Source organism: Ursus arctos, unplaced genomic scaffold (assembly GCF_023065955.2).
Source record: "Ursus arctos isolate Adak ecotype North America unplaced genomic scaffold, UrsArc2.0 scaffold_12, whole genome shotgun sequence".
Classification (NCBI taxonomy): domain Eukaryota; kingdom Metazoa; phylum Chordata; class Mammalia; order Carnivora; family Ursidae; genus Ursus; species Ursus arctos.
The window spans coordinates 55449575-55475051 of record NW_026622786.1 but is presented as its reverse complement, the minus strand read 5'-3'; the positions used below and the strand labels follow the sequence as shown (position 1 = coordinate 55475051).

Genomic DNA, 25477 nt, shown 5'->3' with positions numbered 1-25477 from the left:
TTTTACACATGAAGCAACCCAGGACTGACGATGTTCACTAACTTGCCAGAGGCCACTCACTAGAATGTGGTAGACCTGGAGATTCACCCCCATTTGGTCTGACTCCCATGCTTTCATTCACAATCCATCTTTTTGTTTTGCAGCCTTATGCTTACAGGGTTAGACTACAAGTTCTAGAAAGAAATGTGGGCTTTTTTTCTCTCTATTTCAAAATGTCTTACAAATCTCAAAGAATTATCACTTGGGAGGGTCACCCTGATTTTACGGCAGCACCGAGTTGTTCATTTTACTTCAGGGAGTTTGAGAAATCATTTATCTTCTTTCAGCCTTTAGAAAATGTATATTGGGACTGTCTTAGATTCTGTGTCCTAGAAAAGAAACTATTCTTTCAGGCTGAAGGGAAAGGACATTTCAGCAAAAGTGGAAATGACAATGGGCTACTCTTGGACAAATTGTAAATGGGACTCAAGAACTCTGGGGTCAAGAACACGACTAACAGACTGTAGCCATTGTTCTTGAACAAGGTGTCCCTAGGTTACACTGTTCCCTTTCTAAAAGATAAACAGCACATTTCCACTGGAAGGGGAGAGAGTAACATCAAGAAGGTTTGAACTCAAAGCTCCTTCATTTAAAAACACTATTAACGTGGTTTTTTGGGGCACTGTATCTCTATAGATAGGTTAGAGGAAAGTCTTGTAAAGCAACAGGATTTTCTAAGTAGGAGCCTCCAACACAATCCACAGAGGAAATGGTAAAGAGGATGAGAACACTTCCTTGCTTGCCAGAAGAATCTGGTAATCCAAAGAGATTCACTTGTAGGCTACAGGCAACAGCCATCCATTATCCACTGCCAGTGGTGGGTCTCCAAGTGTCAAGACAATTGAAGGCTCCCACCCTCAGGCAGAGGACTTGAAGGGCTGGGGGTAATTTTTAGATACTGTTTTATACTCCATTTCACCAAGATGGAAGCCTTCCCATACCCCCTGACTGCTGTCTCCCTTTCTTTTTCCCTCCCCTCCCCTCCTCACCTCCCTCTCTTTTTAGTATTACAATTCTTTCTCACTGTTTCCAGTAGAATCAATGCATGGTCTAGTTGAGAGAGGAAAGATAGCCTTAATTTAAACAACTTTTATAGTATAAATACAGATGCCTACCATAAAACATTAGTCAATAGTGTGGTCTTGGACGAGTTACTTGACCTCACCAACCCTCAGTTTTCTCACCTGAAGAAGTATTGTACTCAGGATGTTACGAGGAAACAAATGGGCTATAAGGTATAAATCATGTAGTAGAGTATAAGGCAAACAGTTGGTGTTTAGCAAGTTCATTCATTAATTCAACAAATATTTACTGAATGCCACTATGTTCCAGGCGCTAGAGGTACAACAGTGAACAAAATGTAGAAAAATGCCTGCTCTCAGGGCGCCTAAGTGGCAACAGTTGGTTAAGTGTCTGACTCTTGATTTTGGCTCAGGTCAGGATCTCAGGGTTGTGATCTCAAGCCCCACAGAGCCCCACATTGGGCTCCGGGCTGAGACTTGCTCTTCTCTCTGCCCCTCCCCCCCATAATTAAATAAATTAATTTTTTTTAAAAAAATGCCTGCTCTCGTGTGGTCTCTCTTCAGGAATAAGTAGGGGAAGGAGATAGATAACAGATTAGCAAAATGTTAGTTTGGGTCATAAGAAATTGCTGTTTTTGTAGGTAAGAATTTCATATGGTACAACCTAACATGTGTTACCATGTTATAAAGTATTAATAACTGTTAATTGTCACTAGTTATCATGATTATTTCTATTAAAAGATTGGTGCAAGGGTTGGTACACCATCCTAGGATTGTTGCCCAATGCATCTTGTCAAAGGACAGCATGTGATATGTATGGGTCTTGACTCTCTTCACCCCTGTTTATGTCAGGACAGTTGGAAACACTAAGCCTTAACCCTCTAAAAGTTGCTTCCTTGCTTCTTATGGGGGACATATGTCTGTCTCAGGCACTATGCTGGCCCCTGCAGGAATGACCAGGAGAAACACCAGCCTTGAGGATAATAGAATTTGTATCTGGAAAATCATACATGCAGAAGTATATTAGAGAAAAAAAAGCACTATGTTGCATGTGTTCCAAAGTGGGAGGAAGACCATCTCATTCAGGGATTAAGAAGGGTTTCTTAACATCATGGCATTTAAGGTAAACCTCTGAAGATGAGAAGACAATTGACTGGTGAGGTTGGCCTAGATAGGTTTACCAGCTCCGTCAGTGTGGATTATGGAGTAGAGAGTAAGTGTTGGGCTTTTGTAGGGCAACAATGGGCAATACGGTTTGAACAGTAGACTCACAGAACTGAAGGGACTATATGCTGTGAATTATAGATGAATTTATTCATCTTTATGTGCTCAGTGCTCCGTCAGTGTCTTCGGTATTGCATGGATCCATGGAGACACAAGGTACCACCTCTGAGAAACTGTCCTTCAGAGAGCTATTAAATTCTTCAAGACTACCTGCTTTCAGAGCTAAGATTAAACCGTGGGTCAGCATATTCCAGGACTGTTTCCACCGTTCAGTTCTGGTTGGCTTTGGTCCATATCTCAGTAGTCCCCAGATTCACAGCCAAGGGGTTTATAATAACTTCAGTAGGTACTGGCTTTCTCTAAAATATTTTTAAAGGGAGAATAACTTGTTTTTAGACAACTGATCAGATGATGGTTTGTGAAACATAGATTCCAATTGTGAGAGACTGGAGGCAGGGAAGTGTCTGGAATCTATTTCAGAAGTCTAGGTGAGAGCCTGTTAAGACTATGTTTTTAAGCCTTTTGAAAGGAACTTTTAAAAAGCTATCTGCACAGAGCTTTGTGATTTGCAAAACAAAGCGTCATTGCCTCATTAGCTTAATTTTTTAATATCTAATTTTTTTCTAAAATGATACTTTGTGATCTTATTCAATTTTATCCCCAAAATAACCCTATGTAAAAAGTAGGGCAGGACTTATTTATCCCAGACTTACAGATGAGACCTTAATCTGCTTAGTGGAAGATCACAAAATGGGAAATGGGAAAAGCTGGGGCTCATACTGAAGGGTCTTTGACTCCCTGGTATCTTGACACAGAAGGTCATGAATCCCTAAAGTAATTATCTTAATCTTTTGGATATCAACCTATGTTCTTTGGTTGGTTTTTTAAGATTTCATTTACTTGAGAGAGAGAGTGAGAGCGAGAGAGAATATAAGCGGGGTGGGGGGGAGGCAGATGGAGAGGGAGAAGCAGACTCCCTGCTGAGTAGGAAGCCCAACGTGGGACTCAGTCCCAGGACCCTGAGATCATGACCTGAGCCAAAAGCAGATGTTTAACCAACTGAGCCACCCAGGCGCCCTTCAGCCTGTTTTTATCATGTTGAGAATATCTGCATTAATATACTCTTTTGAAGCAGTATAACTAAATTATGAAGAGTACAAACATTAGAGCCAGACTACTTAGATTCAAATCCTGACTCTACCATTGACTAGCAGTATAATCCTAGACACGTAACCTTTCTGTGCCTCCGTTTCTGCATCTATAAAATGGGAGACAGAAACCACAGTTGGTGAGAACTGAGGAGGTACCAGCTATACGGTAGTGTGCAGAACCCTGTCAGAGTGCACTGGAATCTCTGTGCAGGGTGAGTTGTTGTCAGTGCTGCTGCTGCTGTTGTTCTGATTAAAACATTTAGTGTTAGCCACAGAAGGATTCGCTGTTGTAAGTGAAGCATTCAGGTGTAACTTAGAAAACCGAAGTCAATTTTTCAACCTGAAAAATGCAAATGCTGATCATAATAGGCAGTGTTTATTGAATGCCTATGTGCTAAACATACTCTAAGCTCATTTACATAATACTATGAGGTTAGTACTAGTATTATCCCCATTTAAGAGGTGAGGAAGCAGAGGCAGTGAGACATTAAATAATCACCCAGCGGGGGGCGCCTGGGTGGCTCAGTCAGGTGAGCACGCGACTCTTGGTTCCGGCTCAAGTCATGATCTCGGGTTCCTGGAATCAAGCTCTGCATCCTCCGTGCTTAGAGAGGAGTCTGCTTGAAGATTCTCTCCCTCTACCCCTCCCTTCCTCAAATAAATAAATCTAAAATGAAATAAGCAAATAAATAATCCATCACCCAGTGAAGCAAAGATCCAGGTCCATGCACTGTGAGGCTGGAAGCTAGTCTCTAAACCTCTGTGCACTACTGCCTTTCAGAGAGATACAGACTTGGAACAACACTGAAGTCAAAGGACAACGAGAAAGTTACATTGGGATCCGAACTTCATGATTTTCATTCCCTTTTATCTAAATCTTGAACTTCAACATAGAAAATTGGCTAATAGAAACAGATATACAGAAATGCACCTTTTACATCGACAAGTAAAGTTATATCGACCTCCAAATAGATGTATCATAAAACGAAGGACTCAAATTTTTCGAGAAGCTGACCTGTTAGTTGTTTTCATGCTGGTTATCTTATTTAACCCAACACTGCATGTATCATTGGCCCTACTTTACTGACGAGGTAGTGAGGCTGAGAGGTGGCAGGTATGTTCCTAAGGTCTCGCAGCAGGTGGGTGGTATGGCTGGGACTCAACCCCAGTTCTTTTTGCTCCGAAAGCCCATCTTCTCTTCGTTGTATAGTTCACATAGAGAGTCTTTCTGGAATATCAGAAATAATCAACTGTGTGGTCTGTTTGTTCAAACAACAAATATTAATCGAGTATGTTTTGCTGTGTGCAGAAGAGTCAGTGATGAGCAGAACTCTTAGCACTTCTTAAAGAGCTTGAGGTGTTTGAGGACAAGTGTTCACATCAACTTGCTGTGTTTCGAAGCTCAGTGGCTAGTGGGAAGGAAGGAGCGACGGAAGGGAAGGAAGGGATAGTACCCTCTCCTTCTAAGTAGCTAACCTCTGTTCTTGCTACCACCTTTGGGATCTCTAACTCTGTCAAATACCGTAATTGTCAGCTTTGATGTAAAACCAGTTTACTTTTTTTTTGTTCTTGTCTGTCTCCTTCTTCCTGCTGTAACAGATATTAATAGCCAGTAAAACCATTTTAAAGCAACTAGCTTACCACAAAATAATAAAAAGACAAAGCAATTGAAAAGTGGGTAAGGATCTGAATAGGCATTTCTCTAAAGACAAACAAATGGCCAGTAAGCACATGAAAAGATGCCCAACCTCATTAACCATTAGGGAATTAAATGCATACCAAAACCACAATGAAATACCACTTTACACCTACTAGGAGGACTGTAATCAAAAAGGCAGATAATAGCAAGTGCTGGCGAGGAGGAGGAGCGAATGGAACTCTCATACGTTGCTGGTGGGAATATGAAGTAGTGTCGCCAGTTGAGAAAATAGTTGGCAGTTCTTCACAATATTAAGCATAATTATCATAATTTCACTCCTAGGGGTACACCCAAGAGAAAAGAAAACATATCTACACAAAAACTTGTACACCAGTGTCCATAGCAGCATTATTCATAATAGCCCCAAAATGGAAACAGCCTAAATGTCCACCAACTGACAAATGAATAAATAAAATGTGGTATGTTATGCAGTGGAATGAAAGATAATGAAGTCCTGATACTGATACGTGGTGCTACAACCACATACTATGTGTATGAAATGTCAAGAGGAGGCACACCCATAGAGACAGAAAGTAAATTAGTGGCCGCCTATGGCTGGGGGTGTGGGCGGGGGATGGGAGTGACCCTAATGGGTATAGGATTTCTTGTTGAGGTTATGAAAAAGTTCTAAACTTAGATTGTGATGATATTTGTACAACTCTGAATGCAGAAACCATTGTGTTGTATACTTGAGATGGGGGCGTTTTGTGGTATGTTAATTATATATCAATAAAAACATTTTTAAAAAACAGGAGCAGGAGAGGAAAGAGGAGAAGTAAGAATATAGATAATCCACAAAGTGAAATCAAACGAGCAATGTTGAGGTAACCTCTAGAAATTCTGTGAATCTGTTAAATAACTACAATGTGATCCTATGCATGGAACTTGTAACGTATAGTCTTTCCACCTTCTGGGATGTTTTGCCAGTGTTCAATAATCCCTGGTGGAAAAGGCCCAGATTCTTTGTCCATCTTATAAATTCCTGCACTTTGCCTCTTACTGCATTCTGTGCTCGATCCTGGGACGATGCTACAGAAGGTAAACCGACAAAACTCTCTTCCTGTGTTGTTTCCAGTCTTCATGGGAGACAGACGTCATTCAAATAATATCACAAATAGATTGAAATCTCAACTTTGAGCAAAGCTAAAAACTGGAGGTGCTTGGTGCTAAGGGAGCATTTAAAGGGGGATTTGACGTAGTCAGGGAGGGCTTTCCCAGGGAGAGGAACTGAAATCGGAAGGAGAAGCTGATGGTACTGGGAATGTAGCAAAGAAGAAAGAAGGAAGGGTGCGAGGTGATGTTAGAGCCTTGGGGCGTCTGGTGAACTGAAAGTATGAAAGTTCATGGTTACCAGGACTGGTGACACGAACACCAAGCTGGAGCCAGGCCACGTTAACGAGGGGATCTCTGCGCTGAAAGCAATGGGAGGCCCTGCGGGGCCCTAGAAGGTGACTCTGCACTGGAGCTGTGATGTGGTGGTTAGCTTGGACAGGGGCTGGGCTGGATGCTGCCTGACGAGCTGGAAGTTCATTGTGGCAGTGGCCATCCAGAAGCAATGGTGACAGCTATATATTCTCATACTCTGTGCAAAGATTTTAATGAACAGCAAGGTAATGCAAGTTCCACAGAAAGTTGCCAGTAAAGGAATTTACCTTTCTTGCCCTCGGTATGCAAACTTTCTGCTCTATGTATACTTTAAAACGTTCCTCTGAAGGCAGGTGTAGAGCTATTTAAATGGCAACTGTTGTACCGTCTGGGTCTGGAGAACAAGCATCATCCCAGCCCTTGGCCAGCAACCCAAGACAGACCTGCTAGGAAATGCCCCTAACAGATGTGCTCAGCGTTCTTTCCCCAATATGTGAAACTGCTTCACAACAATATAGTCCGTGTGTCTATGTGTCCAGTGATCCTTGTCATCACAGATCTGATACAGCTGTCTCAATAACATTTTAGATTTTTCAGAAATTTTCAAAAACGTTTAGATTTTTCCAACCGTATTTTTACTGTTATCTTTCATTGTGAAATAGTTTTGCTCCTTAGGGCAAGAACAGAAAAATGAGAGTGTGTCAGTCAGCTCAGAGTGGCCTCAACCTATGGGTTCTTTGTGGAGATTTTGGAATGTACGGGGTAACGAGATGCCTGAGGAAGCATGAGTCGTTTCTGAATTAACTATCGCTAACCTCAATGAGCTGTGACATGGAAATTCACGCTGTAACTGGCCATGCATTCTACCATTTCAGTCTCCACCAGCTCCAATAGCAACATTTTAGGAACACTTTTTACTCTCCACTTGCTATGCTTGATCCATATAAAATTTTCAAACACACCTATTGAAAAATCAGTGTTGAGTGTTATAGATACTACCCATGTCTCCAAATGGCCTGATAGTACTCGCTTTCTCAGATGACAGAGGCAATCAGATACAAATCGTGGGCTCTGAAATCTGGACAGACTTAAATTTCACCTGTTCTCTTCACTAGGAAAACATGCCTCATCCTGTCTGTCTGCATTCTTCATCCAAAAATGGAAGAAGAGGATGTCCACCTCTGTTGTGAGAATGGAGTATGATTTTAGACATGAAATGCTTAGCACAGTGCTTGGCATGCAGCAAGGGCTCCGTAAATGTAGCTATTGTTAACCCCAGATTTTGCCTATAAAAAATCTAGGTGTGCCAAGACTCTCATTATTCAGTACACAGTTCCTGAGAACCTGTGATGTGTCAAGCTCTAGGAATGTAAAGGTAAATAAGACCTCTTTCATTCGGTCTGATGCAGAGGTCACAAACTGGCTGTCAGAGTCCAGTCCAGATCTTAATTCACCTCCGTGATGAGTTCTTATGATGTTTGATTTTATAAATCAGGAAATACTTACATAAAAATCCTGGTTTTGCTTTTCTCCTCAAAACAGACCAGTATTCCAAGCTGCCCCATAAATCATTTATGCACTTCCAGTTTATTTCTGCCCCTACTTTTCCAGCATTCCCTCACCCCAGCCTGCTTCCCGCATCCCCATCACCTGTAGACACCTGAGTCTGCATCCCGGGACTAATACTGGAGACAGAGCTGTGGCCATTCAGGCAGAGTGGCCAGGGGCTGGGTGGTGGAAAGCCTCGGGGACCAATGGAAGCCTTTGGACTGGTTTTTAACAGATGATGATGGGGTGAGCCATTTGAAAAGACCGAATGCCCTCTGAAAAATCCCTTAGAAAATGTCAAAGCTTGAAGGCAGGGAGAGAATTAAAAAGTTGGCAGAGTAACTGCGATGAAAGTTGATGGAGGAGGACAGGGACCAAGACTGACTTCCATGCATCGTGGCAGCTGACTGACTGGGTGGTGGGTGCTTCTACTGAGAAAAGAAAGCTAGGAGAAAGAACACATTTGTGGGGAAGGATGAATGAAGTGGACTGGGTATAAGACAACAGGCTTGAGAGGGCTGCTCAGCCTAATCCAATTCAAATTCGTGAAAATCAATGATTTTTAAAACCTGCCTCTCAGACACAAATTGTCTCCTGCGGATTTGGGTCCTTGGACTCCCACTCTGTAGCATGTGGATACACTAGAAAAGGACAGCTTTGCCTCAATCAGTCCCACCCTAACCCCCCCCCACCTGACCACTTGGATTAGCTGACATCCTATCAGCAGGAGCTCCCCAGCACCTTCCTGGGCCCTTCTACAGTACTTGGCAACACTGGGAATTACTTAGGGAAAGTTGGATGCCAATCCTGGCTGTGACACTTAGTTAAGTCTCTGAGCCTTAGTTTCCTTATCAATCAAATGGGGATAGTAATAGGCTCAATCTCCTATAAAACAGAAATTAGTACACTTAGAATGATGCCTTTTGGAGCACCTAGGAAGTGCTGGGAAAGCGTAGCTGCCATTGATCTCATGCATTCCTTCTTGTATACTGAATTTCAGATTTCTCCGTAAGAAGGAAGGCACTTTTAAAATATTACCTCATTTGTCCTGACAAAAACAGTAGTAGTAATAATGATAATACCCTCCACCATTTATTGAGCACTTACTATCTGTTAGGGCCTGAACAGGGTGTTTCTCTCCATTCTCCCTATCATGAAAGCATTATTATTACCGTCTCCGTTTTGCAGATGAGTGACCTGAGTATTCCAGAAGTTAATTCACTTGCCCAAAGGCTTAGGGGCACTAAGTGTCACAGTAAGGATTCAGAGCCTTATGTGCTGGACTCACATGCCTGATCATGGCACACTGCCTCTCCAAGAGATCGTTGACATTAACCTATGAAGAAGCTGAAGTTTAGAGAAGTCTAGTTTGTCATAACCTAGAGGTAGAGAAATTTGGATGTAAACCACTATCCGACTCCAAAGTCCAAGCTTTCTCTTCTATTCAGATAATACTAAAGAGTTAGACCCATGGGGATCTGTGAGTTTCCATTGATTTATGGGAAATATGAAAAACAACCACATGGAGAGTTCTGCATAAAGCTAAATCTATTCAATTTCATGGACTGCCCTTTAAAACTGTGCCCTACCTAAATTTTTAGTGTTAAAATGGCTCTTCCTATGTGACATTATGGTAATGATATATGGTAGTAATTGGGAGGAGAGGACTTTAATAGGTTGAACCCTCTGAAATCACTGATACTTGACCATTTCTTGACTTACAAAATGGCAAATTCATGTGCTCCAACCTATATTTCTTTAGTTTTCATTACTTGGGGCGGGGGGGGGGGAGGGGGAAGAGTATCTCTATAATCCCAATGTTCTTTTGACAATTTTCTGGTCTGTGAAATCCCAAAGTCTGAAAGGATCTGTTTTGCAAATGATTGAATCAAAGCAGGCAAGGAGAGAGATTAGTAAAAGCTGACTTTGGTTTTGAACCTGGGTAAATAGGAGGCTGATACTGTCTCTAATTTTTAAAACAATAACATGAAAGAAATGAGAAAAAATAGATTTGTAGAGGAAGATAATGAGTTCAGTGTAGAATTTTTTTTTTTAAAGATTTTATTTATTTGAGACAGAGAAAGAGGGAGAGGAGAAGCAGAGGGAGGGGCAGAGGGAGAGGGAGTAGCAGACTCCCCCACTGAGCAGGGAGCCTAATGCAGGCTTGATCCCAGGGCCCTGGGATCATGACCTGAGCTGAAGGTAGACACTCAACTGACTGAGCCACCCAGGCGCCCCTAGAATTTTAACTGTTAAGGTAATAATATGCCATGTGATTTCTGGTGCAGGTTCATTTTATCTATTTTTATGTTTCATTTTGCTTTAAAAATTTTTTTAATGAAGTATAATTGACATTAGTTTATCGATTTTGACTACTGGGCTTGATTAAAAATTATTCCTAATTGTTTTTAAAGTGCCAGCATCCAAGTTTGGAAAAATAGGTTAAAATATGTGTCTGGTGATTATAGGTCTTAATTCCGGGCTGGAATTCTCAGATGTATATCCTGCTCATTTGTAAACAGCTGGACTGTGTACTTAAAATCCATTTTTATCCCCAATTTTTAGTCCTTCAAGAACTGCAGGATTTCTAGTTTGGCTAAGGGAGCAGATGTCACTGTGTGAATCCTATTTTCTGTTTCAGATCCAATATGAAAATTGCGTCTATAACAAGAGCCTAGGAATTCCCTTGTATAGAAGCCAGAGAGAATGTGTCTGAGTCAGCACCGGCCTCTCTTTTGTGATAGTACGCAAATTGCCAATGGCAGAGTTCAAGTGCATTCGAATATGTGGCATTTTTCACAGCTCATTGTACTTTATATCTTGTATTTCTGAAAATCACTTGAGATTTGCCTACATGATAAATTTCCCTATCCTGGTCATAAAAAAAGACAATAGATTTACAGTCAAGTCTATTCCCTTCGTGAAAGTCACAAGAGGAAAGCTTTTGGCTTTTTCCTCCATTCTCTCTCCCTCTGCATCGTAAATGAAGATAATATAGAGACCCGAGGGTAGCAAGTAAAGGTAACCTCATGAACTCAGAGACAGCAGAAACAGAGGTGCACATTTTTAACACAAATTCCCATCTTTGACGTCTGCTCGCTTGCTTTCACTCCCAACCCCTTTAACTGGTCTGCTGTGAAGACTCGTTACGTGAAATTCAACTTGCCTGGAAGGAAGCTATTGCTTATCAGATTTTTCTAAACTGAGAAAATAACCTTACAATCATAATTATTAGCACAATTGCAATCACAATTATTAGGACCCAGCGAAGGAAAATGACGCGTTGGCAGAGCCCAGAACTCGGACCTTCTTACCTGTGTCTAGGGCCCTAGTTTCTGAATTCCAGAGCTTGTCAGAAACCTTGTGCTGCTCACACTTTGTTCTTTGAACCTGTAAAGTTTTCACTTCTCTGGAGATGTCTTACTTGTCACCATCTTTTTTAAGGTCCTATAATCCAAAACCCATATCGTATATCTTATCCTTCAAAGGCAGCAGAAATTAAGCAAGTTTAGTATTGAAGGCCTATTATGTCCCGGACACCATGCCCGCCACAGGACATACCACAGTGAACAAGACGCATAAATCTTATCTTGAAGGTGCTTTCAGAACTGCTGAGAATAATGTCAGCTAACGCTTTCACAGCATTTCCTAGGTGCTCCAAAAGGCATCATTCTAAATGTATTAATTTCTATTTTATAAGAGATTGAGCCTTTTTTTTTTAAGATTTTATTTATTTACTTGACAAAGAGACAGCGAGAGAGGGAACACAAGCAGGGGGAGTGTGAGAGGGAGAAGCAGGCTTCCCACCTAGCAGGGAGCCTGATGCAGGGCCCGATCCCAGGACCCTGGGATCATGCCCTGAGCCGAAGGCAGACGCTTAATGGCTGAGCCACCCAGATGCCCCAGATTGAGCCTATTACTATCCCCTTTGATTGGTAAGGAAACCAAGGCTCAGAGACTCAGCTAAGTGTCACAGTCAGGATTGACATCCAACTTTACCTAAGTAATTCCCAGTGTTGCCAAGTACTGTAGAAGGGCCCAGGAAGGTGCTGGGGAGCTCTTGCTGATAGGATGTCAGCTAATCCAAGCGGTCAGGTGTGGGGGGGGGGGGTTAGGGTGGGACTGATTGAGGCAAAGCTGTCCTTTTCTAGTGTATCCACATGCTACAGAGTGGGAGTCCAAGGACCCAAATCCGCAAAGGACCCAAATCCGCAGGAGACAATTTGTGTCTGAGAGGCAGGTTTTAAAAATCGTTGAATTTGACTACTGTTGACTTTGACTACCTTTAAGCTGAGCAGCCCTCTCTAGTTTGCTATCTTAGGCTCCGTTCACTTCCTTCATCTCCAGTCAGCTACCTTGCGGCTTGACCCCTGTGAGTTTGTTCCCTGATAGACCTTTTCTGGATTCCACCTCATTTTAATTAGTAGTCTCTTGACTGCAAGTTGTAAAACCTCTGCTTGACCTGACAAAGGGAGATTTACTGATAGGCTGCAGGTCCTTTTTACATAACTACAGGGAAGGCAGGGGTGAAAGCCTTAGGGACAGTTGGAACCTGAATCCTGGTGCTGCCAGAGGTCTCTGCATGTCTCTTTGACTCTCTTCTCCCTCAGACTTGCTTCCTTAGCCTAGTGGGAGTGTGGCCACCGAAAGCTCCTAAGCTTCTCGGCCAGGAAAGGGCTGACTCTCTCCCCTTGGGTCCACTTTGGAAAATCCACAGGATGTTCTTGTGTGGTTCAAATGTCTACCGTTGGACTAGTTACTTCGGCTGGACAGACAGGGCATGTTGATTACCCAACTTTGGGATAGAAGTTAACCAGCTTTGGTGATTGTAAACTGGACATCCCCATTATTATCTATTATATAGAATATTCCCAGTCTTGCTTTTTATGTCCACCACTCGAAAGCTCCTTCTCTTGATCAGAGTAATTTGCTTGGCCCACAAAGCATTTTCTTTCAGGAGCTTATAGTACTGTGCTGATGATTATAACATAACGCACACAGAATGTGCTCTATCAGTTTGTTTCACAAAATGAGTTGATCTTTCCCCACTCCTTCCTCAGCCTTCTTATTTAGGGGGTCCCCTGTGCAAAGTCAACACCTTAGAATGTCCCAGAACCTCAGCTTTGAAGGCACTAAGAACTCCCTTGGTGCAGTAGTTGGAAAATTAGCAAGTTCTAAATTTATGTCTAAACACAAAACACAGAAAAAAGTCGCACACCCTAGGTCACTGCAGTGACTAGTACCATGAATTCTTTTTGCCTGCCCACGCTCAAAATAAGGTGGCATGACTCGTTCTGAGTTAATGTTGTGTCTAAAAATGGAATCACTGTGTTGAGGCTGGCTCCTAAGAATCTCATGTGTGTCGTTGGGACGAGGTGAACAGCACTTTGCCTTTCCCTTGTGGTTTATCCTCAGGAGCAGGGGCTCTGCAGCACAATGCATCCGGATCAAGTTCTGGTTCAGCATATGCTTTAGCCTCCTGTGCCCCAGTTAACCACGCACTGAGGATGATAATAACCCTTATCCCCTAGCTCTCTCGTAATACATCAGCATCCAAAATAGGGATGGTATCTAGCTCAGTAATTGGCACAGACAGTGCTCAGTAAGTTTTAGCTGTCATCACCATCATCATGCACTGGCCCCGTCCCTTGGCCCAGAGGTTTAAGGGGAATCAGCATAAGAAATGGAACAGGGGGCGCCTGGGTGGCTCAGTCTGCCTTCAGCTCCGGTCATGATCTCAGGGTCCTGGGATTGAGTCCCCCAATGGACTCTCTGCACAGTGGGGAGTCTGCTTCTCCCTCTCTCTCTCAAATGAATAAATAAATCTAGAAAGAAAGAAAGAAAGAAAGAAAGAAAGAAAGAAAGAAAGAAAGAAAGAAAGAAAGAAAGAAAGAGAAAGAGAAAAAAGAAAAGGAAGGAAGGAAAGAAAGAGAAAGAAAGAAAGAAAGAAAGAAAGAAAGAAAGAAAGAAAGAAAGAAAGAAAGAAAGAAAAAAAGGAAGAAAAGAAAGAGAGAGAGAGAGAGAGGAAGGACATGGAACAGGGTGTTGGACCAGATGCTTTTCAGAGCTCTGATTTCCTCATCTCATCCTTCCACATTTTGAGGACAAGAGAAAGGGAAGGAAACTGTCACTTCTCAGGCACCTGCTGTCTGCCACACACCTTCCTGCAGATATCATTCACTTATAATTCAAAGTTTCCATAACTTTTTTCTCTACTATCTGTCGCACCAGATATGTAAATGTCATAAGCGCAAGGCTCCGTTAGTCGTCTTCCTTGCTGGCACAGAGTAGATGCTCTGTAAGCATGTGCTGAGTTCAACTTTGCTGGCAACCCCTTACTTAGGTAGCTGTTATCGTATTCTTCCTGATGCTAAAAATTAAGGTTTCCGAGCACTACTGCTGCTAATAAGTAGTGGAACCAATCTGAACCCAGATTTTTCTGGCGACCGTTCCAGTGCCCTTTTTATTTACAAGTGCAAATGAGGATGAATGCAACCAATTAGTAGTAGCTCTGTGTGATATCCAGATTGGGTTTTTAAGTCTTTGGCTGGGGAGGTCAGCTCCTTCCCATGCTAGTTAATCTGGGTTTAAGCAAAGGCAGCATTGCAGACTTGCAGTATCATTTTCAAATAGAGGCACTGTTGCTCTTCGGAAGGCTATTTGATCCACACCGGAAGGAATAATACCAGTGGTTTCCATTTATAAGGCAGGTTAGAAGTTTGATTCTAAAAATTCCCGTGAGCACCGTTTATTGACCTTCCCATGTCTGTCTTTTTTTCAACTGTGGTCCTTTTAAGTGCGAGCCACAGGATCACCTTCGCTGTGCATCCTTTCTTTCAGGGCTGGCTCTGAAGTCCACGCAGGTGCATTTAAGATTTGAGTTCCTGAACTTTGATTCATTCAGCACTGGCCCTTTATCAAGCTCACAGTCTATTCTGCCATATTTTGAAGAAACAAACAAGACAAAGTCAATCATATTAGTGTATGGGAGACAGACACATAAAAAGATACCACACAGTGTTGCATAAATTGTGAGAAAAAACTTGGTCATGCTATGGAAGGGGCACTGCCCAGGGCCTCAAGGAAGAATTACAACATGAAGTAACTTGTGAATTCATGTCATGTAATCTGTTTAGGAGCACAGCTTGGGGGGGTAAGTTGGGGAGGGGGTTGTTGGGGAGGAGTTCTAGAGTGCTTGCCCCCTATGGGAGAAATTGAGAGAGAATCTATATCTAACTGAGAAAGAGCTATGGTCCTAAAAAATAAGTGGACAGATAAGGGAAATCACAACCATCCCAGGGACCTAGGCTGTAGGCTCCGGATATTATGTTCTGGTGTTGAATTTCTCAGGTTGTAAACCAATAGAGAATTGATGAGACAGGATGAGATTGTAACCTAATCTAATAATAATGAATGGGTGGGCATGACCTCATCATTATCTATTATATTGTTACAAATCTGATGGGAGGCTGTTGAATCAAGGGTATGTCAGTTATGTTCAAAAAAGAAACCAAGGTGGGGGTGGGGGATGTCAGATTGTACTCCAGCATTCGCCAAAGGAGGAAGTGTCCTGTCCATGTAATTATTTTCACCAACTCTATAGTAGAGTTAGGAATATGGGTGCATCAGTGCTGGATCCCATTTACTGTCATCATTAACATCTTTATTACGTATTTGTTGTCTGCTCAGTACCAAACTAAGTGCTTTTCATGCATTGCCTCATTTAATCCTTACAACATCCCTAGAGCATAACAACCTTTTTATAAATGAGGAGACTGAGCGAGGCTTGGAGATGTCAGATAGTCTGCTCGGGGTTGCAGAACTCTTGAGTCAAGGATCTAAGGTCACAAACTCCTGCTACTTTGCTCTACAAGTCACACCTCTCCCCATCTTCAGATAGCTTACCTACCTGCAGTCTGTATGTTAGACCTGCCACCTGGTGTCTCTCAGACATCTGCCAAGGGCTACAGTAAGCCCATCCTTTCTCCTATCCCAGTCAGTCTGTTTCCAGGTTCCCTGCCTTGTCCATGTCCAAATGCAGCAGTTCATGCCTGAGAGTAAACCATCAGATGATAATTTCCCCTGTAACTTTGCCTGTAAAGAAGGATGGGATATGGTGGGAAGCAGACATAAGCATTCTGGCCAATCTGTTGGTGTCAATAAACTGCCCTTTAGGATGCATTGGTTTCCTGTGTGTTTTGGTAGTTTATTTCTCTCAAAAATCTGGCCTCTGCACTTTTCCATGGGATTCAGGACTAACTTAACTCTGTATCCTCCAGTGTCTTTAGTGACTTTGAGGAGAAAAAAGTTCTAACATCAGAGTTCAGACCCTGAAAGAACTAAATATTCGGTATGAATACAGAGTTAGAGATTACTGGAATGGCAAAAGAAGAGCAAACTCTAGCTGAAGTGACCATGAATGGGTATCTGATAGGGTTAAAGCCTGATCTAAAGGGCCCAAAAGAAGCATTTGGAAATGACGAGGCTGCCTTCATTAATGAGTCTTAGTTCAGATGGAGGAACAGAACTTTTATGACTGGTGCTTTGGTCATTTTTGTAGTGGAGCCCAAGCCCCGTGGTGTTTGCTAAAGTTGGAGCGTGCACTTGAGCTCTTCAATGCTGTTAACTGTTGTATCTTTTACGTTTCAGGAGGACATCTCCCAGGTGGCTGGTCAGGGCATGGTGGCAGGTCAGCAGAAGGCACTGGAGTGCCCAAGTGATGATGTACGTAATTTCCACTTTAGGTTTTGCTCTACTGGGATGGTGTGCATTATAAATGGGTTCCAGAAGAAAAGGAAGTGATTGCAATGAAATCAGACCCTTTATTACTTGCTAGGAGGTTATGGTGTGTCTTGGAACTTGAAGTCAACCCACAGCCATATCACTGATTCTGTGCAAGGTGTGTGGAAATATTCTGTGTGCATTTCCTGGACCAATACCCTGAGCAGGTGTTTAAAAGTGAGCCATCCCTACAAACACACCTGCACTTAAATCCTAAGAGTGCCGTGTCTTAATGTCATGAATAAAAATCTGAAGTGTGAGAATTTGCAGTTCTATAAAAATATAAATACAGTAACTTTGGTGTTCCTTATGTTTTATGTTCACTTCTCTTAAAAAAAAAACAACTAAGTTTCTGTCTGTCAAATTTTTGTACTTTTGTTGCTGTTGAGTGTTTCCTTTTTTTTTTTCCTTTTTAAAATCTTGATTCTCATTTCTATGTGCTGGCTAATACTTTCATGCTACTAAAATTTACATTATTACTGTATTAGCTATTTCTATGTTTAAGGAACTAGAGCTCCCATGATATTTCAAACACTGCCAAAGAAAATACCTTTGAAAATTCTCCACACTTAAATGCTAAAAACCTAAATAAAAATGAGTAGTTGTAGGGGTGCCTGGGTGGCTCAGTCAGTTGAGCATCCAACTCTTGATTTTGGCTCAGGTCATGATGTCAGGTTCTTGGAATCAAGCCCTGCATTGGGCTCCACGCTCGGAGGGGAATCCGCTTGAGACTCTCCCCACCCCCTGCTCGCTCATGCATTCTCTCTCTGAAATACACTTTTTTAAAAATGAGTAGGTGCAAGGGTGCCTGGCTGGCTTACTCAGTAGAAGATGCAACTCTTGATCTCAGGGTTTTGAGTTCGAGCCCCACGTTGGGTGTAGAGATGTTATTTATTTGTTTGAGAGAGAGACAGAGATGGCGAGCCAGGGGAGGGAGAAGCAGGCTCCCTGCTCAGCGGAGAGCCTACTTCTCCCTCTCCTCCCCGCTCTTACTCTCTGTCACCGTCTCTGTCGCTATCTCTGTGTCTCTCTCAAATAAATAAAATCACTTTTTAAAAAATGAGTAGGTATAGAAAGAAGCTTAAAAATAACCAGATTTGGTTCAAATGGAAATGTGTAAGCAAAAATTTTTTTAACTTAAGACCAGACTTTATGTGATATATTTGTGAATACTATTAATATGTTAATGCTTCATATGCTGCCACTTATCTCAAGGCATGTATCAGGCATCCCTAAAATGTTATAACCATAGAACTTTAGAGCTGTGACAAATCCTAAACACCACCTGTCCTTTCTTTTCCATGCTGAAAAATGAGTGCTTAAATATCTAAAGTATTGTCCTTCGGGAAAGTGATTATGACCCTTTTCCATGGCTGCTGAAGAGAACCAGCCGAGGTCAGTGGACAACACCTGCTGTGAGGCTGTGTCAGTTCCTTATGAAGAACTTCCCAACCCCCTGAGCTGTTCCAAACCACCCTGGATGGTTTTTAACCAGGAGCTGGCTGGTCATTTATTACCAAAAGACATAAAGACATTAATAGCTATTATCAGCTGAAATCTTAAACTGCTCTTGGCATAATGATAGGTTTATTTATGTCCTTTTCTTTTTGATCTTTGGAACAAGCTCTCAAGGTTTAGAAATATCCCTACCAATTTACAGATGAAGAAGTTTAGGTGTAAGGAGGGAAAGTGACTCGCCTGTGGCCACACGGCTAATCAGTACTAGCAAACTCAACAATTCATATCTTCTTTAAATGGTGATTTTTGTTTTCCCATCATAAATGAACTGTAAACTTTTTCCCCCAGAAAACCCTGATAAACATAATTTTGGCACAACACAGGATTTTTATAATTCCCAAAATGCCCTTTGTGGTCTCTTAGAAACCCATTTACCCTGGGTGAAGAATCCATGGATTAACTTGAAGCAGTCATTCCTAAAGCAAACAGAACTTGCCTGGGCTCCACCTAGGTGCCGATTTATTTGGTCTAGGATGGGGGGGGGGCTCCCAGCTCCCAGCATCCATAAATTTAAAAAGCTCCCTGACAATTTCTATTATGAAGACAGGGTTTGAGAACCACTGGTTTAGTTAGGTTGGATAACCTAGAACATCCATTCCAGCTCTCCTGTTTGAGTTAGAAGACGTTCAACAGCGAATCCAGCCTTTCTTATCTTTCATTCTTAGTGGTGTGGATTTGTGCCCACGGGTGAGTCACAGGAGCACACACCCATCACCACACCTACCAACAAGAGGTCGGCCTCTAAAAATACATGGTGGGTGTTTCACTTGGTTTCTGTGGACTGTCTCCTTGTTTTTCAATTGAGTTCAGTACTATCACTATCTGTTGGAAACGTGTTATGCACAATGCAGTGGGATGCTACCTGGAGCTGGGATGTAATGATTAGCACCGACATTCCTGTTGTAAAAATCACATGATTCTGGGGCCCCTGGGTGGCTCAGTCAGTTAGGTGTCTGACTCTTGGTTTCATGATCTCATGGGTTGGTCTGCTTGAAGATTCTTTCCCTCTGCCCCTCCCCCCTCCTCATGCGCTCTCTCTCTCTAAACTAAATTAAATAAATCTCTTTTTTAATCACATGATTTTTGTCACAAGAGCACTCTCTAGCTTGCATTCAGCTTTGTTATTGATGGTCTTTTTAAAGGTGATACAAAACAAAAGTTGAACGTAAGTACTGTTCAGATGAGGCTCAATCTCTGCAAGAAGTTTCTCTTCTACGTCAAGTATGGGTGTAATCAGTCTGAGGATGATACGGTGTCTCCACAGTGTCACACACTCAGGCGCCTCTTATTTGATTACTGCTCTCAAAAAAATGCGTCCATTTTTTGGTCTGAGATGGCTGCTCTGGTTATTGTCATCCCATCTGCATTCCAGTTAGGGAGAAGAGAAGGCAGGATCCTTTTCCTGTAGAAAATGACCTGAAAATTGTACAGTTCACATCCGTGTACATCCTACTGACCAAGACTTAGTCTGCAGATGCATCTAGCTTCAGGGACACTGGGAAATATGGTCCTCAGAGTAATTGATATCTAGGTGGTTCCAGTGTTCAGTTTTCTGGTAGTAAACCCATATTTGTCATTTTTCCACTAACCTCTTTTTTAAATCACTGAAAATATGTCTTTGATTAAGTCTTTTTAAGTAAGTATACGGTCGTCGTTAAACGTTGGTGAGAAAAACTACAGAAAAGAAAATGAGCATCCGTAGAATCAGTGCCTAGCAGCTGTTTGATAAGCATTTTAAATCTGTAGCATTCTGGGGCACCTGGCTGGCTCAGTCGGTAGAACACGCAACTCTTGGTCTCAGAGTTATGAGCTCGAGCCCGATGGGGGTAGAGATTGCTTAAAAGTACTGGGTGTTATACGCAACTAATGAATCATCGAACTTTACATCGGAAACCGGGGATGTACTGTATGGTGACTAACATAATATAATAAAAGAAACATTAAATAAATAAATAAAATAAAATCTTTAAAATATAAAAATAAAAAAATAATTTGTAACATTCTTTAGCTACTACTGACTTTCAGTCTGACCTCTTCCTCTAAATAATGGTGTGATTTCAGACGTGTCACTTGACAATGGTTCCTTTATCTGGAAAAGAAGTAATATTGTCTACCTCTCCAGGTTGTTTTCAGGATTAAAAGAATTCATGGATGTAAAAGTGTTTTTAAAAACTGGAAAGCACAATACAGATACACAATGCTCGTGGTGTTCTGGCTTTTATATACTGCATGGTGCCTTGAATTGAGGCATAGCCTTCCACGGACAGAATCTTGAGGTATCATTGTTCTGGAGCAGTTACCTTGATCCTATTTCTAGACTCCAGGGACAGCCTGGTGCTTCACTGCCTCCACCAGAATCTTCCAGCTGGGGATGGGTTCCCTGGCTAACTACAGATCCAGAAGGCAGGTCAGGTCACTACCTATGTTTCTTAACTGCCTGTTAAGCAAGCATGGAGTCCTTTTGGTTTTTCTCAGTTTTCTAATACTAATATTCATTGGCGGTATTATTAACAAAGATCCAGAATTACGAGTTAGCTTTCCAAAGCTCACACAGCAAAGGTCTCTGTACCTTCATTGATTTACAAATTCATTTTCAACTGTGAGATTCCATGTCTTCAATTTTGCTCTTCTATATCCATTCATTGACTCATTCATTCATTCATCAAACATGTATTGAGGCTCTACTATGTTCCAGGTACTGGGAATCAAGGGTGAATAAGATATAGTTCATTGAGGTGAATTAAAATGTAGTTGGTGTACCTGGCACTTAGTAGGCTTTCAGTGGATGCTTATTTCCTCTTCCTGGCCCTCATGTTGCTCAATTAACCTGCCTAAAGCATTTAACGATTGTGGGTGTATCCAGAAGAGAAGGACATCATTGTATGCTCAGAACATCTGCAACATAGATTGCTTTTCAGTGGGCCCAACATGGGTATGTGGACTTCACATCGACTTCATCAGAATCAGTGGAAATTGTCAAAATTTTTGTTCAGCTTCCCGGCCCCAACATCATATACAGACCACAGTGATAGAGTATCGTCAGCTGTTAATACTTCTTCCCTTCCTCCATCCATCCTTTACTGGAGCATCTTAGATGTAAAGTTAAATAGGGAAGCATGGGGGGTGGGACAGAAATCATCCTGACTTCCTCCTGCAACCTTTCCCGCTCTAAATTCTCAGAAGACATTATTGGAGTGCCACCATTGTTTTGGTAACAACACACCAGTTTTAAAGTCTTATCCTTTGGTTTTCGTTCTCCTCTTTGACATTCATCTTATTTTCCCTTCTTTTGTAGGCTGTCAGCCAGATGAAACAGCAAAAATATTCAACAAAAGTCTGCTTCAGTTCACAAGAGACACCTTTAGCACCAGCTCCGTTGTACCATTCAACGGATGCGGATTTCACAAGCTATGGTATGATTCTTTCTGTGAGCCGAACTGAATTGACTCCTCAAACATGAGAAAAGGAGGGGATTGTGATACCCTGGAAAGAGCACTGGATCAGGAGTCAGGAAACCTGGCTTTGCACCCCTTCTCCACTTCCTTAGCTCTGGGACTTGGGCAGGTCACCATTTTCCTCACCTGCTACCGGGATTGCCTATTGCTTATTGAGTAGGAAAGAGCCAGAACAAAAAAAGGCCCTCAGTAAATACTGTTTGCATATGAGGCTTACAAATTATTCTGTAATCTCTCCAAAAGAGTGTGTTTAGTGTATGAGTATTATCTCCTAAAAATCATATTCAGTCAAATTGTTAGCCTTGCATATGTTGATGTAAGTTATTTGAAGACTGTTAATTTTCAGTGCTTAAAGACATGAGTATTCACTTTCTCTCTTTGAATTCCTGGCATGAATTATGCTGACTGGCAGTTGAAAATAGAATTTCGAAATGAATAATGAGTATTTCCACTTTGCTTTTTATGTGATATAAGTCCGTTAAAAAAAACAAAAAGTGGCCTATTTAAAACACTGTGCTCACCAGTGGCAAAGCATACCCCTGCATGAATTTAACGGGCCTGACACCTTTATGCATTTGTCTTGTGCATATTTTTCATAAATATTAACTCAACAAAAACTTTAGAAAGCAGGTATTATTCTAAAGTACTGGATTTTTACGAAAATACTTAATGAATGTGGTCAGCAAACTATGACCCGTGGGTCAGATTTGGCCCACCATCTGGTTTTGTACGGTCTGCAAGCTAAAAATGGTTTTCATATTTTTAAGAGGTTGGAAACAATCAAAAGAATATTTCATGAAAATTATCTGAAACCCAGACTTCCATGTCCATAAATATAATTTTATTGGAATACTTATTTGTTTACCTGTTGTCTAAGGTTGCTTTCACAGAATAAGGATAGAATTGGGTAGTTCAGCAGAGAATGTATGGTCTGTAAAGCTCAAAATACTTACCACCTGGCCTTTTACTGAGAAAGTAACCGCACTGTAGACCAATTGAGTTTTGATAAGATGCATCACATATTTATATCTTGATAACAGAAATTAATCTCCTATAATTTAATCTGTGGAAATTCTACTCATTCGGTCATCTCCTCACCAAGCATTTATCAGGGGCTTGATATGTCAGGCTCTGGGCTGGGCTGTATGGGAGAAGTGCGTACCAACCCTGACTCAGGACTGGCTTGGGGGAGGCAGAAATGGAGGAAGAGAACGACATCCCCAGCATCTCTGACTATGTGTTCTCTCTTCTCACTCAAAAGGCTAAACTGGTCATTTATAAAAGGAGTATAAACTTTGTAATGCATTCATGAAATTATGCACTATCGCACATTGTTTTTATTGTAAATGAATGGAGAATGGAGTGTGAAATACATATGCTGCCAAAAGATCTAGAGTCAAATTAGGTTTATAATTTAGTATTCTCCTTCTAATGGGGCATTTTTTATTGTTACTGAGGTTGCGTCACTAAATTTCTCACTCTTAACTAGGAGGCCATTAGATTAATAAATTCCGTGTGGTCAGAAAGAGCAACTGTGTGCGTGCTACGTTATGCCAGCTGCTGGGCTGGGCACCTCACACACACTGTTCGTTTACTTCCTGTTGGAAAGCAGTTCGTTACATGCATTTTTTGGGTGAGGAATGAGCCTCCATTTCACCCACCTATTAATTTCCTTCTTGGGAACTTAAATCCACGTCCCCACCACTCCAAAACCTGCTCTGTTATTATTGCTGAGTCAGAGCAGAGCCCTCCACAGGCTTACCTAGAGCCTGTTTCCTTTTGTTTAATATCAGGGATTGGCAAACTTTTTCTGCAAAGAGCCAGATAGTAAATATTTAAGGCTTGTGGACCATATGGTCTCTGTTGCAACTACTCAACTCCGCTGTCGCAGGGTGCTAACAGCCGTAGACTGGAAGTAAATGGATTAGCAGGGCTGTGTTCCAATACAACTTCATTTATGGACATTGAAATTTGAATTTCATGTAATTTTCACATGTCTTGAAATGTTATTTTTCTTTTTTTTTTTTCTTTCAACCTTTTGAAAATGTGAAAATCATTCTTAGCCTGCAGGCCATAGTCTGCGGGCCTTTGCTTGTACAGATGTGTAATGAGCTTTGTGGATCCCAAGTTGGCCCCTGTGCATTAGCTGCGGCTGACCAGCAGGTGGGGCCCTTTATTATCAGCCCTTAACTAAATTCTATCCCAGGGTAAGAGTCAGTACTCATGAGGATCGAACTTAGTTGTCAAAAAAGATGACATTCTCTGGAGGCTGTTATTTGTACAAGAATCTCTTGAAGCTAACATTTTGAATATTTTGGTTTTTCAATTAGTTAGGTTCAGTCATCTGGAAAATGCACATATGTAGAAGTTATGCTAGATAAAGGGGTTGTATGAAACATCTTGTCCTAGCCAGTAAATATTTTTTTCTCTCATTTGTTAGAGAAACCCAATTTAAAACAATGATTTAGGGGCGCCTGAGTAGCTTAGTCGATTGAGTGACCGACTCTTGATTTCAGCTCAGGTCTTAATCTCCGGGTGGTGAGTTCAAGCCCCACATTGGGCTCCACGTTGGCTGTGGAACCTACTTAAGAAAAATAAATAAATAAAATAAAACAGTGATTTTCAAAAGTAAACCTTGGGGCACCTGGCTGGCTCAGTCAATAGAGCATGAGACTCTTGGTCTCCAGGTCGTGAGTTCCAGCCCCACTTTGAGGGTAGAGATTACATTAAAAAATTTAAATATGAAATCTTTTTTAAAATTTTAAGAAGTAAAAAATAAACCTTTATAAAGTAGCAGTAACTCTTTTAAGAAGTTTTTCAGCTATGGACCCAGTAATTAGTCCTTGAATGTTGTGTTTATGACACTTTTTATTCATTCATTCATTCATTCATTCATTCATTTACTGTGTATATATTTCAGGATCATTCTTAGGGGTAATTCTTATTTTCAGCCACGTCATACTTTATTGATGAAATCCTTTGTGTATGTTCATTTGTGATATGCTCTAATTGAAAGTATTTAAGCACTAATTCTTCTTCGTGTCGTCTAACTATAACTCAGAATCTTTTGTCATACCAGTCTTCATTTTCATTATAACATACGCCTATATGTACTTAGTCATTGAATCATCTTACATCTTTCCGTATGAGTTTTCAGGGTATATTTTAAGATTTAAAAATTTTCAAGTATACTTAAAATAGATGATTAAGTCAGGCGGTAGTTATTGTTTTCATCTCAAAGGTGTCGCGTTTCATCCCTTCCTGAATAGGCATTAAGGACCCAGCTCTTTCCTTCATGGTGCTTAGCAGGAAAAGAGTGAAGTAACAAATACGTGCAAACCATGTACTCCCCAGCTAACGGAGTGTGCATGCGGGCTGCCTCTCCTCCTTGTGTGTCATTCTGTGTTTCATCCTTCTCCAGGTGGTTTCCAGGCCCCTCTGTCAGTGGACCCTGCCACGTGCCCCATTGTTCCTGGCCAGGAAATGATTATAGAAATATCCAAGGGACGTTCAGGTCTTGGTCTCAGCATTGTGGGAGGAAAAGACACCCCTTTGGTAAGTTCCTAGAAGTGAAGTATATCCGCTGTCACAGAGTTCGTTGTTGGGCCTTTATCACTTCTGTGGAAGACTTGGCTTTCTCATGGTATAGAAAAAAACTAAGGATAGATATGCATG

The 25477-nt window shown here is 41.5% G+C and overlaps 1 protein-coding gene across 4 annotated transcripts in view; it reads left to right on the top strand.

Moving 5' to 3' along the window:
- Positions 1-25477, top strand: part of PATJ (PATJ crumbs cell polarity complex component) — a 336460-nt gene that overhangs the window by 249866 nt on the left and 61117 nt on the right. For all 4 annotated transcript variants that reach the window (XM_048220189.2, XM_026497951.4, XM_026497952.4 and 1 more), the window contains 3 exons: positions 16698-16772; positions 21643-21760; positions 25224-25357. In XM_048220189.2, the coding sequence (XP_048076146.1) occupies positions 16698-16772; positions 21643-21760; positions 25224-25357 (327 nt within the window). The remainder of the gene's footprint in view (positions 1-16697; positions 16773-21642; positions 21761-25223; positions 25358-25477) is intronic.